The sequence below is a fragment of the Carex rostrata genome, chromosome 11 (genome assembly GCF_964058835.1).
Source record: "Carex rostrata chromosome 11, lpCarRost1.2, whole genome shotgun sequence".
Classification (NCBI taxonomy): domain Eukaryota; kingdom Viridiplantae; phylum Streptophyta; class Magnoliopsida; order Poales; family Cyperaceae; genus Carex; species Carex rostrata.
In genome coordinates, this window is record NC_135928.1 from 1868409 (window position 1) to 1891034 (window position 22626).

The window sequence follows — 22626 nt, forward strand, 5'->3', positions numbered from 1 at the left end:
CCTTTTTCTTTTTTCCTGCTGAAGGCGGGATTCGAACCCAGTTGGGTTCAGTTGGTGCCAAAATTCTTACCACTACACTAGAGTTCACATATGTTATCTTGTAGATAAATATAGTATTTAACTATTTTTCTCTACAAATTTGATTTAAATTATCTCTCCTCCTTATTAAGGACCTTAATGTTTTCTACTACATAATTTGCTCCTGCTGCTGTGCACGGGCACGATTACTAGTAAGAATATAAGAATATAGACAAGAGCTATTTGTAATCATTACCCTTAGGGGTGAAAACGGCGGATATCCACTCCGTATCCGCATATAATCCGAATCTGGATTATCCAGATTCGGATAATTATCGGAAATTCATAGAAGATCCGGATTCGGATACGGAGTCCAAAACGGAGCGGATATCCAGATTATCCGGATTCGAATAGTTTGGCCGGACACATATAAAAGAGGAATTAATATTTGCTATAAGATGGGATTTGAACTCATGTCCTCCCATCTCAAGGCCTTTGGACTAAGCTTCAAACCATTAGACCACAACATCTTTTGTTACCATTCATTTATTTGATATATATATATATTATATGAATAGATTATCTCCCATCTTTTATAAGTTCATTAATATTTATATTTAATGTTTTAATTAATATTTATATCTTAGAAGTTCATATATCTTAATTATTCGACCATTATTTGTTTTATATCTGCATTCGAATCCGTATCCGTGGACTATCCGTTCCGTATTCGTATCTGTTTAAGGCAGATTTGATTTTGAATTTTAATATCCGTTTACTATCTGTATCCGTATTCGTATCCGCTCATTATCCGACGGATGCGGATATAATATCAGCATTATCCGCTCCGTTTTCACCCCTAGTTACCCTAGTCCCTATAAAATAAAGGATATATATAAAATTATATATTATAAGTATTTCATTCGTACATAGTTGAGTTTGACATTTTTCTATAATTTTATTTAATATATAAATTATATATAACATTTTATATAATGTTATTTAATTAGTAATTATATTCTTTTAAAAATAATCAAGGTCATTATACTTTATATTTTATGATAAAGAAAGGTTAAATTGCTCCATTGTTTTTTAGCCCCAATTATGCCCTGTATCTTTATCTCTATTTTTCAAGTTCAAACAGTCAATTCAAACTGCTCAACATAATCTCTATAGTTAATTGTACTTAGAGGCTAAATTTTATACTTTTTGGAAAAAAATTTCTGTTTCTTAGATAGGTATGAAATCACTATTTTTCGTAAGATTCTTGAACCATCCAAAAATAATAATTTTATACTTATCTAAAAAAATTAGTAAACAAATCCAAAAAAAATATAAAATTTGATCTCCAAGCATATTTTAATATAGGAATCATGTTGAGTGGTTCGAATTTTAAACTTTAAAAACGAAGATAAAGATGCCGGACATGATTGGAGCACACAATCAATAAAACATTTTAATCCTACTATTTATGATAATTATATTTTATAGTGAGGGTAGGTTTAATTTTTAAACAAATATATTTATTTCTTTGGAATATTTTCAGTTAGATTGTATAAGTTATCAATTTATTTAATGATTAAATGACAAAAATTAAGATTCAAACGAGTTAATGATTAATTTTTTTACTTTTTTTCATTGCTGAAATATGTTAAATACAAGGATCAGTTTGGTTATCCAGTAGGCTGGAGTTAATGATTAATAGATAACAATATAATACAAATAAGATTAATATTTAAAATGATACAAATAAAATACAATAAAAATAATTTTATAAAAATACAAATACGAAAACACTTCTATATATAGTTCTATTCGATTCGTATGGGGCACTGGCCATAGGGGTGTCAATGGCACCCTTTTACTCATTTACTCGAGCCGTATCGTATCCGAAAATACGAGTAAGGGTAAGATTTTTTTTTCCGTTAGCTAATCGGATACGGGTAAAGGTAATGATTTTTTTTCCGTTATCTTGCCCGTTTTCATATAAGATAATATTTAAAAATAAAATTATATATATAGATATGAGGAGGGATCAAGTTACAATAATTTTTGAGTTACAACAAGTTACAACAACCATTTTCTACATTTCAGAGTCCAAATCGTCGATCCAAACCGTTAGATGTGATCTCCACAATAAAATGTGCTTCCATACCAAATTTTACATTTTTTGGAATTTTTTTACTATTTATTAAGATGGGTACAAAATTCAATGGTCTGAATTTGACTAGTTTTTGTACCCATCTTAATAAATAGTAAAAAAATTCCAAAAAATGTAAAATTTGGTATGGAAGCACATTTTATTGTAGAGATCACATCTAACGGTTTGGATCGACGATTTGGACTTTGAAAATGTAGAAAATGGTTGTTGTAACTTGTTGTAACTCAAAAATTGTTGTAACTTGATCCCTTCTCTATAGATATATATATTTGTATGAAGATGATACATGATACAATAAAATTTTGTATTTTATTAAATTTTCATAATACAAATTAGTTGCATTCATTATTTTTTTCTTATTTTGAAAAATATTTTATCGAAAGCATAAATCAAAATGTTAATGACATTTTTTTATCCATTTACCTGATCCGTACCGTATTCAAAAAGACGGATAAGGATAAAGATTTTTTCCGTTATCATAACGGGTGTGGGTATGAAAATATCTCCACCCGACCCGTATCGTACCCCTAACTGGCCAGGTGCATCCTTTGTTTTTACAGCGCGTGTTTACATGAAGCATTGGATGAGTATGGTGCAAGCAATCTATTTTTTTTTTTCTTTTTTTTTTTACCTCTCAGTGATTATGGTGCGAGTTATCATTGTTTGTTGAAAATGTTATCTCATTATTTCATATTTTATATTGCGGTTTACCATTTTTTTTTAAAAGGTTGTACCAAACTAAGCACCTTCTTTACATGGTTAAAGAAGAATTTGACTGTTTTCTTTTATTTTGCCTTTGTAATATGAAAAGAATTGTGTTGCCAAAATTTGTTACTTAATTTATGACTTACAGTTCCATTGCCAAAATACTTAATTCAAATCATCTTCATTTATGAGAAGAATTTATGACTACAAGATTGAGGCAATTTATATGAATTTTAAAGGCCCAAAATCAAATATTCAAATCAACTTATGGCAACACAATTCTTGACTTACAGTTCCATTGCCATAATGTTATCTCTCTAAGATGATTTGAATATTTGATTTGTATATTTAAGATTAATTAAGTATTTAATCTATAACAACACTTCATGCTTGTATAATATGATTAAAATCATTCCTATGTGGACCTAGATTTCCGAGGTGGTAGTACAATCTCTAGGCATAAAGGTACATGCATGAAAATTATGAATAGCTTCAACTTTGGTGATATATGGGATCTAACTTTATTTGGACCCACTAATTTGTAGCTTTTGGCGGTACATCTATCTAATATTCCATGAAGATAAGCTTAATTTAACAAGGTACCGGACACAAAAGTGGTACATGTATTTATTTTTGTTAAAAACAATATGAGAAGCGAGTCTCCGAATTTGATTACATATATTAGGTATGTGTAATTGGTTTTTGCAACCGATTCTTGCCTAAAGCTGGTAACAAAAATTGTTTTTTTTCTGGTAACAAACTAAACTTTAAATTTAGCATTTCAAAGACCATTGTAAGTAAGAACATGTCTCAAATCTTTTGGGACCTTTCCCTTTTCCTTTCCCTTTAACTTTACATTTTGGTTCCTAAACTTTCAATTTAGTAATCTCCATTCCATTATTAAGCACGTAGAGTGTCCGATCTGCCAACGGCTACGATTGAAAAATGAAATTTCAGATTTAATCTCAGCTTACATAATATGTCTTCTTTTGATTAAATGCATCTGAATAATGTGTAGAAGTCTAAATTAAATTAAAAACATACTCGCCACATGTACTGTAACACGATGCATCACAATTAAAATTAAATAAATTTTGAAATTGAGCGATATAATATGTTTCCTTATTTCATTTATTCCTTATTTCTCCCTTTCCAATTTAGCGATATAATTATGCTTCCTTATTTCTTTCATTCCTTATTTTATTCCTTATTTCCCTTCTATGTTTCTATAGCTATTGATATAAGAATTCTAGAAATATTATCAATTTTGTTTCTATACAGGTCTATACAGATCACAATGAAAATCAATTAAAAATCTTAGAAGCACAAATCAGTGGGACAGGAAGAAGGGAAAGAAAACAAAATTGGAAAGGTCACCAAAAATATGAAATCATTGGTACTTAAAATTTGTATTTGTAATTTCAGATTTCTTCATTCAGTTTGCTTACGACATGAGTATTATATCTAATCAGCTGTATCATATATTCTATTTTGTATAAATTAATTTAAAATTAGAAAGTTATTAATTCAAATCATTGGTACTTAAAATACAGGATCATCACATCATCAAATTGTTATAAGATATCATGATTCAAAGTAATTAAAAATACATAATCATATAATTCTATTTAAATATCATGTCCCTCAATTTTTGAATAATTATTAATTTTATTGAATGTTTTTTTTTCATATATATTTTTTTCTCTTATAGTATGTCCCGTTGCAACGCACGGATATGATACTAGTAATAGATAATAGCTTGATCCTTAATTCCTTATTTTTACTTTAAAAAGAGCATCACAAAGACCCAAATTATCTTTTTTTTTCTTTAGTAATTCTTTGCAACTTAATTATGTTTTGTATCATTTTATTTCTTAATATTTATTAAGAATCTTTTTTATTCAATAGTAATTTATTGGTTGACAACAGCCAAGTGATTGTAAAAAAAAAAAAAAAAAGTTAACTAAAAGTTATAGAAATAAATTAAAACAAAAATTTAATGTGCGCAATAAATCTGATGCAGCCTAGACATTTGATATATTTTATTTAATGAAGGAAAAAAAAAAAGGAACGGACACTAGATACCTAACTTGTTTTTTTGTTTATTGGCAAGATATGCACCATGACTAAATAGACTACACATCTAACACATTGCTTTCACTTGGGTGTGTATTGTAAGCAATTATTATTATTAACTAATGTTATAGTCATGCTCTCGTTTATATGCACCAAAGAGCAAGTGCAGGATTTTTATTATTATTTAGATATATAATACATATTTTTTTCGGAAAATAGATGGATGGTAATTTTATAGAAGAGGTTGAATCATTGATTTAGTTTCTTTACATATGACGCTTGTCTTCAGATTTTAATTTCTTTAGCATCATTCGAATGTTTCAATTCTTTTATGTATTGATACAGGTCTTATTTTTGTTTTGACGCTAAAGAAACCAAAGCAATATTTCAGTTCCTTTAAATTTTAAAAAAAAATCTTATCAAACTTGAAGACTTGCAATTCTTTAAAAATATCTAAAGTGACAGAATCAATAATTTGATTTTTTTTAAAACTGTCTAAAGGAATGGGATCGAAAAAAGCTTCTCATCTATCTACTTTCTGACAAAAAAAAATATATGAAGCAAGTGTTCCAAATAAAGTCTTATCTTGACTATGAATTATTCAAATGATAACCAGAGAATCTCTAGAGAACTCTAGTTGTATTACTCGTATAAAATAAATCAGAACTGATGGATACTTGGATAGTTAACAATGTAACATACGTAGAGTTGATAGTAGAGTTGATAGCGAGGTTTTATAATAAACACGAGTATATTATCCAAATAAGAAAGCTCGTGTTAAGAATTTTCTTGGTCTTACTGCCCCTGGTTAGAATTATTTTTTTTAATTATATTTTGAAAGAGCAATAATTGTATATTGTATCTGCATCTCTTATTTGCACAATAAATATATTTATATTTTTGTCAGAAAATATTTATACTTGATGATAGAAGTATATAATATTCCTTACGATACTACAATAAATATTCTGAAAGCTATATATTTATTTATTCAACAAAATCTTTAATTAACTTGAACTTTTTTTATAATCATTTTGAAAAATATAACAAAGTATGAGTGAGGCTATGGCAATACGAATCAACCATGCTATGAATCTATATCTCTACTTTCAAAGATTAAATGTATTTAATTGAAGACCAAAATTTACATTTGCAATAAATAAAATTATTATTTTTAGATACATAGAAAATCAATACTTTCGAATGGTCCTTAATTTTTAGATCAAATGTTTAGGAATGTTTTTGGTTCCTTTTGAAATTCCTGAAATTATTCGTTTTCTGCATAGTATTGAAAGAAATAATTCCATCTATTTCCTTCTAACAAAAAAATACATTAATATAAAAAATTTGAGGAAAGTGTGCCGATTGCCGAATAAAGTCTTATCTTGACTATGAATTATTCAATCGATAACCAGAGTAAATATTCATATGAAATCCTGTTTCTTAAAAATGTGAAATTTGCTCTCAAGTACATTTTCATATGAAAATCTTGTTTAATAATTTGGATCGACTATTTAAATTTTAAAATAATAGAAAAAATCCATAACAATGGATCGTAATAGGTATATTACCTGAAAATGTATTTATTTATTCAAAAAAGCATTTATACTTGGTAATAAAAGCATTTATTCTGCATGTTACTAAAATAAACATTCTAAAAGCTATATATATTTATTTATTCAAAAAAGTTTTTAACTTGAATTTTTTTATAAACACTTTCAGAATACAGTTAGAGTTTGACTCTCATTTATTGAACGATAGAGTTTAAAAACTATTGAACTGTCTAAATGTCACTTTTGGCCACCTAATTTATCTCTGTATCCACGCCAATTACGTGCTTAATTTATTCAATTAGACCTATTGAATTCAATGGACCAAAATAAATCGAAATTAATGGTTTATCTCACTTGGAAGTAGGGGTGTCAATGTCACTCTTTATTCGTTTATCAGATCCGTACTGCATTGAATAAGATGAATACGAGTAAGATTTTTTTTTTCATAAACTTATCAGGTACGGATAAAAAAAGATTCTTACATAAACAAGTAAAGGTGTGGGTAAAACTTATTCTGTACCCGTTATCCGATCGGGTAATTGTAAAAAAAAAATTATATATTTTATATATATTAATGAGCAATGAATGTTAACTCTCCAACTATTCTTGATAGTTGTGTTCCGCTTAATTAATCATTAAATTATGTAAATAAATTTCACCAAATTCCAATAAAATTTAGACCTTTAAAACATGTATGTATTAGTGTTGTAAAAAACATCTGTTTAGGCTGATTAATCGGCCAATTAGTCGTTGGCGATAACCAAACCGTCACGGATTCACCCGATCTTTACCGTACCCATTGACACCCCTACTTGGAACATACGATTTGCTCTTTCTTTCTTTTTCTTATGAAAAATAGGAATCGAGATCCTATTTATATATTGATCAAACAAAAGTTACAAAAGTCGGGTTTTAAGACTAAAATCCGAGGTGGAGCGACAATACTGTTAGCTAGAAGAAAAGATTTTAAAATTATGGTTAAATTAAAAGTTCGAGCTCTGATCTCATGACTACAAAGCTTTCTACGAAGCTTTAAAAAAAAAAAAAAGAGACTAAAACCTGCTGATTAGTTTACTGTTTAGAAAACATAGACTGATCAATAGCTATGATCAGACTTAATATAACAAAAGTGGTTGAAAACTTAAAATTTTAAAGAAAGAATAGTACATAAAACTTAAAATTATTAGTAAATATCTTAAAATGAATAACTAAAAAGAAGTAAATAAGATAAAGTATACAATAACGGGTGTATATATATTAAGTATAAACAATCCCGGAATACAGTTAAAGTTTGACTCTCATTTATTGGAAGATACAGTTTAAAACTAGAAAACTGTCTGCATGCCTGCATGTCACTTTTGACCACCTAATCTATCTATCTATCTATCTATCTATCTATGTACCCACGCCAATTACATCCTTAATTAATTTCAATTGGTCCTAATTAATGTACTGGACCAAAAATAAATCGAAATGAACGGTGTATGTGTATCTCATTTGGAACATACAAATACAATCTGTTCTTTTCTTTTCTTTTCTTTTGAATAAGCATTAATTGTAGACAATTAATTAGTTGCACAAAAGCGATTAATTATTTGGAAAAATAAACAAAAAGATAATATGGTGTTTAAGAGTAGATAAATAGAATTCGTTTATTAGAGTAGTTACGTAATTTTATGAGAACAAGTATATTTAGATTTAGAAAGTAAAATTATTTGATTAGTTGTAAATCTGTTTTTTATCAATAAAACTATTAGTAGATATTTTAAAATCAATAACTAAAAAGAAGTAAATAGGACCTTCGGAAGTCTTGACTCGAATCAGATCAGTTTTGTACTTTTTTATTTCTTTTAGAAACAAGCAGACGGAAAACGAGCTGATTATTAGTGTTCGGCCACCTTTGATTGCTAATTATATTTTTAAGGATAATTAAGTTATTTATTTTATCTTATTATATATGTTTTATATTTTGTTTGATTTTTTTTTTTGTTGATAAAAAATCCTAAAACTCATTTCATTGAAACAACTTACACCCTTAGCATTGTTTTATAAAAGTAACTCATTTCATCCAAAACATCAGCATATCAGCTGGAAAGACACGGGCAAGTTCAAACATTTTAACTACGGACAGCAAACATATAAACCACACACAATGAGGACTGAGATAACTTGTATCAAAAACAAATTGTCTCTTGACATCTTCTCTTCTGATTTGCAATGTTCTTCATGGAGCTAGAGTGTTATCATCTCCTTCTGGTAATTATCAAGATGCAAACTGTCCAATGGAATTTCATCCAGGTTAGTAGGTAGCCGTAGAGTTGTGCATTCAGGTTAGTAGGTAGTTGTGGAGCTGTGCATTCATGTACTTATTCCTTCCAGTAATGTACAAGAAAGATAATTAGAAAAATGATTTGTTTAACAGTTTTAGGCTTATTTGTTTCAAAACACAACTCATTTCTATGTTTTCAAATAATCTAGCATAGTGCACTAAATACCAGAAGCATAGCAGTCCTGTGCAAAGGTGGCAACTGATTAGCAAAGTGTATTATATCAGAAAAGGATTGCCAGTTTATACTGACTCCCTGACATGAACCTACCATACTTGTTTAGTGAAAGTACACTGAACAAACAAGTGATTGATTGTTCAAGTAAATGGCAGAATTGACAGATTGGATTACCAGTCCAACATTTTTGCTCAAGTTGTTTTTGGTTAATATTTTGTTTTTGGCACTCAACAACATGAAAACTCTGATTTCTAAGGGATAGGTACTGACCACACCACAGCATTGCATTAATTAGTTTAATCTCCCTAAATTCAGAAGTTTATACAAGGACTGATGATTTATAATAAACTGGCAATCCGTTTAAAAGAAAGAGAAATTAAAAGTAAATTTATATTTATCACAGTGAACTTTACAGACGAAATAACTATGAAATAAGTTAATTTGTCGCAACTCGAATGCAGAATAAAAAGTTACTTTTCTCTCTTAACAACCAAACATGAACTTTACTCCTTAATTCTCTTTTTCTCTCTGTTTTACCATTTGCATCTCTTACTTAACAGCCAAACATGAACTTACTCCTTAATTCTCTATATTTTATCATTTACATTTCCCAGGTAACGTGAAACGAGCAACTAAGAATAAACAAAGAAAGAACGAATGCAGCTTGAAGGATTTACATTTTAATCTGAAAACCCCAATCACTAGCGAAAAAATAGCTAATATAAGCTTAGCCAAATTCACAAAGAGGGTTAATAAGCCTAAAAGAAAATTCAACATCTTCCAATAAAGGAGACCATTCGCATAATAAATGATTTTAGTACGTCCCCCTTTTCTTTTTTGACAATTTTCGACTTCATAATATTTTTCTTTTTTGACAAACTCAAAAATCTATAAGCTTGCAATACAAGCAGTCAGGCACTTGCCTCGTGGTAGGTAGACGGAAATCAATGGTTTGGTTTGAATACTTACGGCCTCATGGACCATCTTGGCCATCTTGATGAAGCTTATGCTTGTATTAATTTTGATAAAGGAAGAAACAATAAATCAATAAACACAGAGATGAGACGAATAGAAGTCGATTACAACTGTACACCACATTTGAAATTTTAATTACCATAGCTAACAAGCTAACAGTTATATCATAACAATGTCTCAAGTACTAGCCTTACACTGAAATCTAGTTCAAGAAATCTTTCATTGGATCATCATGGTGAACCTTCTTCATTCTATAGGCCTCCATATCCTCAGCAGTCACCTGTGCACAAGAGTAATCCTTGTTGAATTATGATATTACAATAACATTTACATCATTAGTGTAGTTTAGGAAATTTGTATATATTTGGTTCAGCGGTGATATTCAGTACTAACAATTAAACTAGTTTGGATCATGGGAAAACAAGCAGGAAGACCCTTAGAGAAAACAAATACCTGATCATTCCACTTCACATTGTATTTTCTCTTTCTTTCATCTTTCTCTTCCTTCCTCCTCTGATCCTCCTGCCAAATTCAATTTCAAAATTAAAATATGCTCTATTGTATGCAGAACAAAACAAATAAATATTTGAATGAATAAAACTACACTATCCAAGTACACAAGAAAAGTAAACAAATCCATATCGGACATTTATCCACATCAGATATGCATCCAATAGAAATTTGCACAAGACATGCATCTCGATTAAATATTTTGCATTGCAAATTTAAACAACACAGCTGACTGACACATGTATCTATTCATATCAGGGCACAGAAGATTGCCTCAAGCAACCTCCTATGGCCTTTATATATGTATCAGGACTCCCGTCTCCACCTATTAAAATTAATGTGGGACTAAAATCCAGAAACTCCAAACTTATCACCATCGTGAGTTCCATTAGCGAAGTTACACAGTATAAAATTACAAAATTTATAATCACTTCAATAGAATGTGAGCATCCTTATATTTTAAACAAGTAGTAATTGTTTTCTCACCAGTACTGTTTGCTATGTACATAAATTAACATATCATATCTTAAGATTTTGGGAAAAAAACACATATTGCTTGAATTCATCATATCGTATCAGATATAATGCTTGTATCCTCTGGTTCATGCAGCATAGGAATAAAATAATAGACTACAAATATTAAGTTCCATTTCAATACATCATACCTTCTTTAGAGCGTCCGCAAGCAATTTCTCATCAAGAACGAGATCCTCTGGCACATCAGTTCCCCATGTTGCCATTTTCTTCTCTTCCTGCTGTACTGGTTGCTCTGTTCAAATAGAGCACCAAAGTCTCAAGTTAATTGTTGCACGCCATATTGCTCCAGACTAAAAGCATTCAGGTACAGAGAACGTTCTTGTTTTGGTTGTTCTTTAGTTAACTTGAGGTCATAAGGTCAGAGAACCATGACGCTTACAATGACCAATAACAAACACACCAAATCAAAATTCTAGTACTAAAAGATGATCGGAGTAAAATATTAAGATAGGGCATTACCATCAGAGGCCTCCTTGCGTGCAATATTAGCCATCATGAGGTCGTTGACGGCCTCAGCAGCTTCAATACCAGCCGAACCAGTACAGTAACTGTTGCGAACGGTCTGATGGCAGCATTTGTAGCCCCACTGGTGGTCCCTCCACCACGACCCCCACACAGTTGTGTGGTTATTTATAAAAACATCCTCCTCATATTTACTTTTTGGGAGGGACATATCCTGCAGAAATATTTTGTTACTTCCTTTGAGCAGATAATTTACAGCATTTGTATACAATTAAGAAAACAGAAAGTTTGGACTTCAGTGCAAGTATCCCAAAAAATATCAAATCTTTGCATCTAACAACAAAAAATTTTAAAATTATTGCGAACAATACTGTACTGATAGACCAATGATAATAGAAAATGTAAGCTCCATGGAAAAAAGATGACAACACTACCCCCCCCCCCCCCCCCCTCCCAATGTGCCATTTAAAAAGTGCAAATCGAACAACATCAAGCCAATCTGATTCAGACGGTGCTTCAAGTTTGCATAAGAAGACAATGAGACCATTCATTTGATTTCTTCTACTTGGTCTTAACAGAACCCTTAACAATGTGACCATTCAATTAATCTCACTTGCAGATAGTTATTCACAGTTACCGCAAACTACTGGAATAATTATTTGATAAACAGTCCCATAAAGAAAAAGAAGTATATCTACCTGTCCTTTAATAATACGGCCAGTACGGTCATACTCAATCTCCTTTTCGCTCTGGCCAAGCAGAAGCTCCCTTGGAAGTGCCTCATCAGAGGCAGCATTTCCGTACTTCTCTATTATTGTATCTTTTGTTTGCGACTTCAATTTTTCTTTTATGATCGTGTAATTCTTGTGCAGTAACTCAGCCTGAGATGGAGCCGCTTGCATATGTATATCCTGGCCTTTCTCGAATGCCTCATGTTGATGCATGGTGAGTTGCTTGAACTCAAGTGCTTGGCCACTTAGTCGGTTTTGGTTGTCACCCTGCATATAAAAATATATCAGCATAATCAATAAATACTAATGAAATATAAAGACTTTAATTTCAAAGGAGCAAGCTAGGATTGACAAGTATAGTAGTATAGCTACAAAGAACATAGTGCTACACCCAAATGAGCAATCCAAGCTCAGTGACTGTTTACCCTAATTGGCCAATAAACCGGCCGCGTAACACTAGCATACATTAGCAAACCAATTTTACTGAAATTGGTTTTAGCTAACAGGCAGGTGTAAATCAGACAAAACAAAGCAAAAATACAGTAGTTAGTCAGACCAATATCAAGCCCAACAGGCTGAACCAGAATCCAGGATGTAGTCTTTGGTATTCAATGATAAGCTGAGAAATGTTGTAAATTACCAAATAGAACTTCTCATTAGGATCCATGTCAGGCAAGGGGTCCTCACGCATAGATCTGGTCTTCGGGTCATAGTAGGCTGAGTTCACATCCAGATTGAGAAGGTATTTAGCTGTATCTTCTCTAATACGCAAATTTCTGGAGATTAAAAAAGCATTAAAGTCAGATACAAGGTCACCACAGATACTAAGCAGATTTTGTGCTAGATTAGTTATATATACTGACAGTGGCATAGACTCCATAGAAACTGATATAACTAATGGTAACTAAATCAGGTTCAAACCACTATAGGGCCTAACATGACTTGCCCAATAGACAGGCATGCAAATAATCCTGAAGACCACAACTCATTTTTAGCCTACAATAAGTCAATAACCCCCATTTCCAATAAAGACTGTGCAGTTGGATTCCAACCAAACCCAAGTATAAGAAAAACCTCAGCAATCATTCAATCAAATATTACATATGAATACAATACTATAATAAACTCAACAGATCAAGTAACAATACCTGACAGTACCGGTGCTCCCACCACCAGTAGTACGAACTCTCTTCTCGACCTTCGCGAAATCCATCTGTTTGCTCTCATCCACCTTCGCCTCATCTACTTTATCCTCATCCTCTTCTTCTTCCTCTTCCTCTTCCTCTTTCTCTTCCTCACTCGACGCCTCGTCTCCTTCGTTCTTGCTATTCTTCTCCTCTAACTTCTTTAGCTGCTGCTCTTTCAGGAACTTCCTTCTTGCCTCCTCCCGCGCTTCGTACTGCTCTATGACGCGTGAATATGTTGACGGGTCATACCCATTCCACCGGTCCCGCTTGCCATCATAGTCGAGCTCAAAGGATTCTACCTTTTCATCAGGTGCTATATGCATGCTGTTGAACTTCGCGCCGGTTTTTCGGGGCCGCTCCATGCATGCTTTTTTATCATGAGTCATTGCTCCGCAACTGAAAGTACAGAAAAACATTTCAGTACAAGGTAAATTGTTCAGTAGACTAAACAAAAGTTCAAAACGCTTTTGAATTTAATAGTCCCACAGAAAATCACTTATATTTTATATAAATAAGAGAAACAGTACTTACTTCTCGCAAGCACCTTTTCTATACTTCTCAGCCTGATAGATTTTTGCACCTCTGTCATACCAGGACTTAGTGTAGTTTGGATCTGATTTCCATTTCCTTTGATGTTTCAAGCTCTGTAACAATCACACAAAGATATTACATTATGTTTCCAACTAGTACCAATCAAAGATCAGAATATCAGTTCCTAGCACAATCCAGCCCAACATCAGTTGATATATTTGTAGTCTGGTTAAAGAGACGCCCAAGTAAATTAAAAGAAGATATAAGAAAAGAGACTTACAGGTCTTTGCGCATTGAGATACCAAGGGGCCGAAGACATATACTGTGGGATATGGGGATTAATCTCCTTTCCATCTTCATCGAGCTCTGCCGGCACAAGACCTGCCTTTCTGGCTTCCTCTAGTTCAAGCTGCTTTCTATGATCCTCTCTCGACTTGAATGAAACTGCAACAAGTACAATGAAGAAATTGTGATGTAAACTATTAGTTATATCACTATATATAACTAGTACGGAGGCTATGTCACTATCCGTATATATAACTAGTCTAACACAAGATCTGATTAATAACCATGTCATCTGATTTTTCCATGCTTCTCCTAACCTTGAGAAATTTGTCTGATACCTTCTGTAATGACCCAAGGACCAAACTCCAGTTAACTATCCCCAAAACTGAACTCTCAAGATCTCATCCAACGATGATTAACTCTTGCTATGACACCAGATCTAATTTTGGATTGGAAGACAAGTAAAAGATATAAACGTACCTGCGGCGCCGGTGGCCATTGATGGAGAGAAGAGCCGGAGCTAGATAACGAGGCTATGATACGAAACCAAACGAAAGAAACAAGGCGAGGGGTTGGGGGTGAAGATGAGTCGGATCGGAAGCGAAGCTAGGGTTTCTCTCGCGAAATCGAAATCGAAGCGAAGCTAGGGTTTCTAGGCGAGGGGTCGGGGGAGAGAAGAGCCGGAGATAGAGGGGTCATTGACTTTCTTTCAGAGGCAGTTTCGCGATGGTTTTAGGCTCACAAAATGGGTCACCCGGTCTGAGATGCTGGGGTTCTCGCACGAACCCGTATCCTCTGTAGTATTATAGAGGATCACCCTCACTTTACGGTTTGAGATTCGAGTCGTAATAGGGGGCAGTATTTTTGAGCTTTGAGATTTGTGTCAAGTTAAAAGAACGGTCTGGATCTACCAATTAGGGAATCATTCTAAAAGATTCCCATGTGCGGTACTCTACTGGATCCGAATTCGTTCTCGCACCGGGTCCCAGCCTACAATGTAACAGGTCATGAGGGGCAACCCGGTTTTCCAGAGGTGATGTTACAGCTTGAACCCTCTGCATTGCCTCCCCCAAGGATTTTTAACGTAGAAATAGATATGAAAAGTTGTATCTATTTTTGAAAAAACATAAAAACTTTAAGTTATTTAATAATTGTTATTCAAAAAGAATTCTCAAAATAGATACAACTTTTTATAAATTAAATGTCCCAGAAGAATCATAATATTTTCTAGATTACATAGAAGTGACTTTTGAACCGGGATCAATAACTCGGAATCTAAGCATTTTTATTTTTGTCCAATAACACATAAAAAAATATATTAATTTTTATTTTTGATCCGGGTTATTTGTTGCAGTCTTTCTAATAAATCAAATTATATTGTATTCCATCTATTTTTAAAGAAATATATTCAACATTTCTAATATTTGAATACAAAAAATTAAAAAATTTCTGTTTAAAAAAAAAACCTTTCAAAAAAAAAAGTGGACCGCCCACTATATGGGCGGTTTGCTAAAATTATGGCCTGCCCCGTATCCAGACGGTCAGGGCATATATAAAAAAAACCAAAACAGAGATTATTTTTATATTTTTTTTTTTTTTTGGGGTATTAAAAAAAATGGCCGGAAAATTTCCAACTAACAATATTTTAATAAGGAAATCTTTTTTTTACAATAAGATCTCAACTTTCTAATCAAAGACTGAGTTAGGAACCCCTCCATCTTGTTTTCCGGAGATATACAATCTTCTAGTACAAAATATAGATATTCTTTATTATTAAATTTTTATTTAATTTGAAAGAACTATAACAAAAAAAAAAAAAAACACGTATCTTTCAATGTACAATCATTAATTTTATCTTTAATTAAATATGTACTTTGATCTTCTTTTGTTTGTAGACGTTTAGAATAAGAAGTGTAAAATAAATTTGACTATATTACCAAAACATGAAAGTGTAAAACAAATCTTTGTAAAGAAAATGTATCAGGTGAAAATTCCAATTATGAAAATAATATTAATAAAAAATAGTAATTAATATGAAGAAAGAAACATTCGTATATGATATTAATAATTTGTCAGAAGTAAGATTAAAAAAAAAATTAAATTACATAATAACAGAATATATGACCATATTAAAAAACAATGGATAGCTTTTAAAAAATAATCTAAACATAAATGCTATGAGGTAATATAAAAAGTACATCAAATCAATATAAATATGTTATGCGAAAAACAATTAATCTTTTATCTTAACATAAATTAATAAATAAAAGAGTCCATCTCTCGACTTCTCGACATTATTTTAAAACATAAAAAAACTCCATTGCAATAATAATCTTATGTTTTTTTATTGCAGTATGTTTTTCAGTTGGTGTTAATTTTAATTTGTCTATGCTTTAATAACGTAGTAAGAACAAACTAATTATGTTGAATTTGTTAAATAAATTGGTAATATAGTCAAATTTATTTTACACTTCTTATTCTAAACATCTACAAACAAGAGAAGATCAAAGTAGATATTTAATTAAAAATAAAATTAATGATTGTACATTGAAAGATACTTGTTTTTTTTTTTTTTTTTTTTTGTTATAGTTCTTTCAAATTAAATAAAAATTTAATAATAAAGAATATCTATATTTTGTACTAGAAGATTGTATATCTCCGGAAAACAAGATGGGGGGGGGGGGGGGGTTCCTAACTCAGTCTTTGATTAGAAAGTTGAGATCTTATTGTAAAAAAAATATTTCTTTATTAAAACATCTGTTAGTTGGAAATTTTCCATTCACGACAAAACACAACAAAATGAGCAAAATAAAACACGCCCATGTACCCACGCCAATTACATCCTTAGTTCAATTGGTCCTAATGTACTGGACCAAAAATAAATCGAAATGAACGGTGTATGTGTATCTCATTTGGAACATACAAATACAATATATATGTTCTTTTCTTTTGAATGTTACATTCATTTGGAACATACAATTTCACAAGAAAATAGTTCCCAAATACAAAATGTAATGTGTTTGAATGTTACATTTATATGTAGAGAAAAATAACAAACATCACAATGAAAAGCATGTAATCTAACAAAACTAAAAATAAACAAACTAGCAATTATGCAATCAGTTCTTTAGTTCAATCTCAGCTTCTCTTAGTTAGGACTTAGGAGGTTGCTCTAATGCCGTACCTCTTTAGCTCTAGAGAGGTTCATTCATTGAAGGACATCACACTTCGCTTTGAATTTTTCAACTCAGTCCATTTCAAAAACTTGATCAGAATAGCCTACTTGCATATCTAGACGACTAGACCTCTAACCTCTTGACTAAAAAATAATAATAAATGTAACTCAAAACTTGGTTTTGTGTGGAAGAAATTGCCACATCCATGTAAAGAATAAGTCGCATTTTAGTTTTGCATTCTCCTACTTCAAAAATTCAATATGAAAAACTTACAAAGAAATTCATGTTTTCTCCTTGCAATTAATGAACTTTATACACCAATTATGCATGAAGAACAATGGAAGGCTTCTCATCATCAATCCAAAAAAAAAAAAAAACCAATGGAAGGCTGTACTCATATCTAAATCCACCTAAGGCTATGTTAGTTTTGCATTTTATTTTTTAGATGGATTTCACCTTAATAAGCCCAGCCCAGCTGACCAGCTCATTACAATAGTATAATCAGAAACTTATGTGATAGTGCACCACACAATCTGTAATGCTTTCTGAGTACACTTAGCAGTAGACTAAACAGAAAACACAAAAAAGGGATCAAAACATAAATCTGACCCAATGAAATAATCACAATCAACACCTCAAATCTATCCTGGCATTTGTTCACGAAACCTAACTAGTCTCTCTGGAAATTATTTCATATCTATTTCTACGTTAAAAATCCTTGGGGGGGAGGCAATGCAGAGGGTTCAAGCTGTAACATCACCTCTGGAAAACCGGGTTGCCCCTCATGACCTGTTACATTGTAGGCTGGGACCCGGTGCGAGAACCCCAGCATCTCAGACCGGGTGACCCATTTTGTGAGCCTAAAACCATCGTGAAACTGCCTCTGAAAGAAAGTCAATGACCCCTCTACCTCAGTCAGACTTCCGACATTTATCCTTCGTTCATCTGACAAGTAGTCAGACAAAATCTCCACCATACGAAATGCATCCCTGCAATTATCGGCCTTATTAGATTTCATTCCCCGACTTTTGCAAATCGCCCAAATCTCCCCCTTCCTCGGGAAAATTCGGTAGTAATTCTTCCTTGCACTCCAGTCACATTTTACTATATGGGAGAAATTTGACATGTGCATAATGTATGTGTCAGCACTTTTCCGAAAAACCCCACAAGAAAAAATTAAATCCTCCTCGATCCACTGAATCTCCTCGTTGTTCATTGGATGTGGCTCCAGAAAGGAAACTCGCACATGGGTCTCAGAAATGATGTTAATTATTTTCACATATAATCTCGGCATGGAATCAAGCCATGAGAAAATAGCCCATATTTGTTCTTCAGAGAAATCTCTCGGTGAGAACTGGCAAGTGGAGTCGTTGTAAATGCAATCATAGACCAAATCATTATTGATTGCCAAAGAATCATGCATTTTTGTACCAGTACCGATACTCAAAGGAGAGAATTCCTCACTCAAATTTTCTGGAATTGTCAATTGATCCAGCTCAAATGTACCATTTGACTGAATAGCGGGGACCACGTGAGAAAACATGTAAAGCTTGTCTGGTGGAATAAGAAAGGAGAAATCAGAATCGAAATGAGAAATTGAGCTGTTATATTTTTGGGAATATCTTTGGAAACTATTTTTGGTCCCCTGGACTCTTGTCAGGCACACCACTTTTATGCCAAAGTCCTCAGAAAAGTTTGTAATTACCTCCACAAGATATAACTCGCATTTCAGTAGTATTGCCAAGTCCCAATTAAAATGCCAATCCTTGTAAATAGCCCAAACCTCACCTTTCTTGGGGTAAACATGCAGCTTACTGTCACATTCATATCCTGAAAATAACAACTGAGAGAATTTAGTGGGCCCATCTAAGGCCACAACAGCACTCTCCTTTTGCACAAACTCTCCACAAGATACCGGGAGGCCTGAATCACACCATTTTTTCTCTTTATCGGATTTTGGGCAGGGCTTGTACCAGCTCACATTGACCAGCATTTGCTCAGGTTGAAATGAAACAATTTGGGCATATTTAACAAAGCATGTACACCTGGCATAACATAACCAAACTTGATCAGGTTCAAAGTTAGTGGCACTATCAGAACAGAATCTCTTCGGCACTATATCAATGTCTCCATTTTGTTCTTCATCAAAATGTAATAAATCAGGGTACTTTCGCTTATTCCCTGATATACTAGGCACATCCAGAGCTCGGTTTTTTTTAAAACCAATGCCTGAAAATTTTCTCCTTGCATCAAAACCCGAACGTTTAATCGGATCTGACAGCATATTATAAGCATCCTCGACAAACTGTAGGGCCAGTTTAGCACCTGATAAGTCATCCTTAACAGGTTCCAATACGGATAACATATTTCGGTACTGTGTCTCAACAGTTGCAGGACCATCTTGAGGTAGCAGTTGGAGGACCCGATACCAGTCAACTTCATGATCAGTACCAGACGTGTTTGCAGAGCACAGGATTTCACATACAGTGAGCATTTCTGATGCATTTTCAAGAATAGGAAAGGTTTTTATGGTTTCTAGAAGGTGCACACGGGCCCCAGTATAGTCACCATTCTTTAACTTTTCGTCGAGCACGTCTTTGAAGGTATCATCGCTTTTGTACCCCATTACTTCTTGGTCCCTAGAAAAATATCATTTAAAGTTTTGGAATGTCAGGCCGACATAGAAAAATTAAATCTAGGGAGGTGCTATAAAATAAAAAAGAAAAGAAACAAATCGACTTCGACTTTGTTTCATAACAGTGCCTGGTGGTGGATACCCGCAGCTAAATATGAAAATGAATGAAGAAAAATAAATGTCGAGTTAATTCTGGTTAACAAGTTGAAATATTCCTATTTCATTACTAGAATCAAATTATTTACGGCCATCACAGAAAAAGGTTTGTTCAAGAGAAAGTACAAACACCCTAAAGCAGTTCGTGCTCTCAGAAAAGAAGATCAATGTTCCAATTTCCGAATACAAGTTACTAAAATGTATCAGTTATTACCAGTTGGTATGACCCTGCATTGGTTGGTGCTAAAATAACTTCTAATCAATTGACCAGTGGATAGCGATGTCAACCTTAGTTATTTTGGGACCAAGAGGTAATTAAGTGATCTGATTTGTATAAATTGCCAATTTCAGTAACCAGCTTGGGACTTGCACACAGTTCAAAGGCCTGACGAGAACTTTTATCCAATAATAAAATATCTTTAATTAAGCCTGTTACTGAAATAAAAATGCATGTCACAGGAATTGCATGCTTAGGAGCACCAAAGGCATGGTTACGTTATTTAGATACTTTATCCAATAATAAAATACTCCCTGCACCAAAAGCATTTAAATTTAACAATCACCTAACAAAGCAATTTCTGATTATAAGAAATGCAATTACTGTGAAAACCAACCGATACCATTAATTTGATCACATAAATTAAATGACACTGTTTTTGACAATTACATTTTCTTCCAGAAACAATATATTGAGGTTTGACATAAATAAATTCAACTTTAACGGTAGCTCAGCTTAGCCAGTGAAGAGCTGAGAATTGAGAATGCCGCCTCATTTTAGCCAAAATAATAAAACCAATAACAACAAATTAGACATACAATTTAATTCTTTGGACTTATTTGTAGAACAAGGAGGAAGGTGTTGATCGGGAATACTACAAGTTCAAGTGGTCTCGGTAAACTAAACCGCAGCATCCTTCCTAATATCTCCAAATTAAAAGTAAATAAAAAGCAAAAAAAAAAGATAGCTACGAAAGAGCTTACTAGTTGTTCAGATATATATATCTAGAGTTCGCTCTTTCTAGCTTTCTTTTTATCTCCTTCGCCTTCATCCTCTAGCTTTTGGAAATTACCTCAGAAAATCAGAAGAGGAAGTCATATTTACACAAAAGAATTACGCTTTGTGCTTCCCTGCCAGAGATGAAGACTGAAGCGAGAGAAGGGAAGGTGAAAAAACCGACCGGTCGGAGCTTTCTTGTTTAAACGCACGGCGATCTGTTGCCAGCTTTCGTGTTGCCAACTGGCTTTGTGATACTGTAATGGGAGGAAGAAGATGCACCATTGATGATGAATTTGTGGGCTCAGACTGGGGTGGATTAAGCCCAAAAAGGCCCATATTGATCAAGAAAAATAAATGACCGGACCTACTTTTTCTGATAATTTTTGTCGTTAACTGCATAGATGGCAAACGATTAAATTTTTGCCATAAAAGTTTCAAGGACGGGGAAGAAAAACATTTGTGTCATGTCATCTACAATTCTACATGACTACAAGATTATACTGAAATGCCATAAAAAAATATTATACAAAGAGTGAGTCTATGGTACTATGCATATTACGATTTGTTACCGTGCTACGGCTCTATATTCGAGTTTTCAAATCCTAATGGTCGATCCGAACCATTCATCTTGTTCTCCATATTAATATGTGTTTGGAAACCAAATTTTACATTTTTTGAAATTTTTTTACTATTTTTTTAGATTTATTGAAAATCACTGTTTTTGGATGGTCCAGAATTTTCAGATCAAGTGATTTTCTAAATATCTAAAAAAATAGTAAAAAATTTTAAAAAAAATGTAAAATTTGGTCTACAAACACATATTAATATGGAGAACAAGATGAACGGTTCGGATCGACTGTTAAGATTTGAAAACTCGAATATAGAGCCGTAGTACGGTAATAACCCGTGATATGCATAGTACCATAGACTCACTCTTATACAAATTAGAATAGAAATAATTAAAAATAACTTTTAAGTTAATTTTAAAAACATTCGACTCATGCAATTAATTTGATTATTTAGTGTTCAAAAAAAATTTTTAAAAAAAAAGTTCTCATGGATCTCCAATGGACGAACGAATAAGATTCAATATTTTTGTTAACGTGACATTCTGAAAGCGATTTCATTAAAAAAAAAAAAATTCGTTTTATGAGATTATCATAAATTTATTAAACCGTAAATAAAATTGCCACCTAAAACTTAAAATTACCAATGTAGAAGTTGTTAGTAAAATTTTGAAAAGAAACAAATTTATTTGTTTACCATTGCATAGAGAATTTACCCGGGTGGACCCAAAGTGAGCACATGGAGGTCAACTGTTCCTATTCTTCTGAATTTTGAAATTTTATAAAAAATATAGTCTCATAAAATTTTGTCCTCCTCTGAAAATAATCTTGATCTCCTAAATACAGAGCATTGAAAATTAA

At 32.4% G+C, this 22626-nt stretch overlaps 2 protein-coding genes across 2 annotated transcripts; both read right to left on the reverse strand.

Annotated features, from left to right (window-relative positions):
* Positions 1-10044: 10044 nt before the first annotated feature.
* LOC144562392 (pre-mRNA-splicing factor SLU7-like) lies at positions 10045-14889 on the reverse strand. The gene is made up of 10 exons (XM_078311609.1): positions 14716-14889; positions 14231-14394; positions 13951-14063; positions 13381-13815; positions 12873-13008; positions 12200-12499; positions 11499-11715; positions 11168-11271; positions 10446-10514; positions 10045-10272 (listed from the first exon to the last, which is right to left on the reverse strand). The coding sequence occupies exons 1-10, from the start codon at positions 14732-14734 to the stop codon at positions 10195-10197; spliced, it is 1635 nt and encodes a 544-aa protein (XP_078167735.1). The 5' UTR covers positions 14735-14889; the 3' UTR covers positions 10045-10194.
* Positions 14890-17948: 3059 nt separating this feature from the next.
* Positions 17949-21448, reverse strand: LOC144562181 (uncharacterized). The gene is made up of 2 exons (XM_078311352.1): positions 21184-21448; positions 17949-20050 (listed from the first exon to the last, which is right to left on the reverse strand). The coding sequence occupies exon 2, from the start codon at positions 20035-20037 to the stop codon at positions 18115-18117; it is 1923 nt and encodes a 640-aa protein (XP_078167478.1). The 5' UTR covers positions 20038-20050; positions 21184-21448; the 3' UTR covers positions 17949-18114.
* Positions 21449-22626: the final 1178 nt, after the last annotated feature.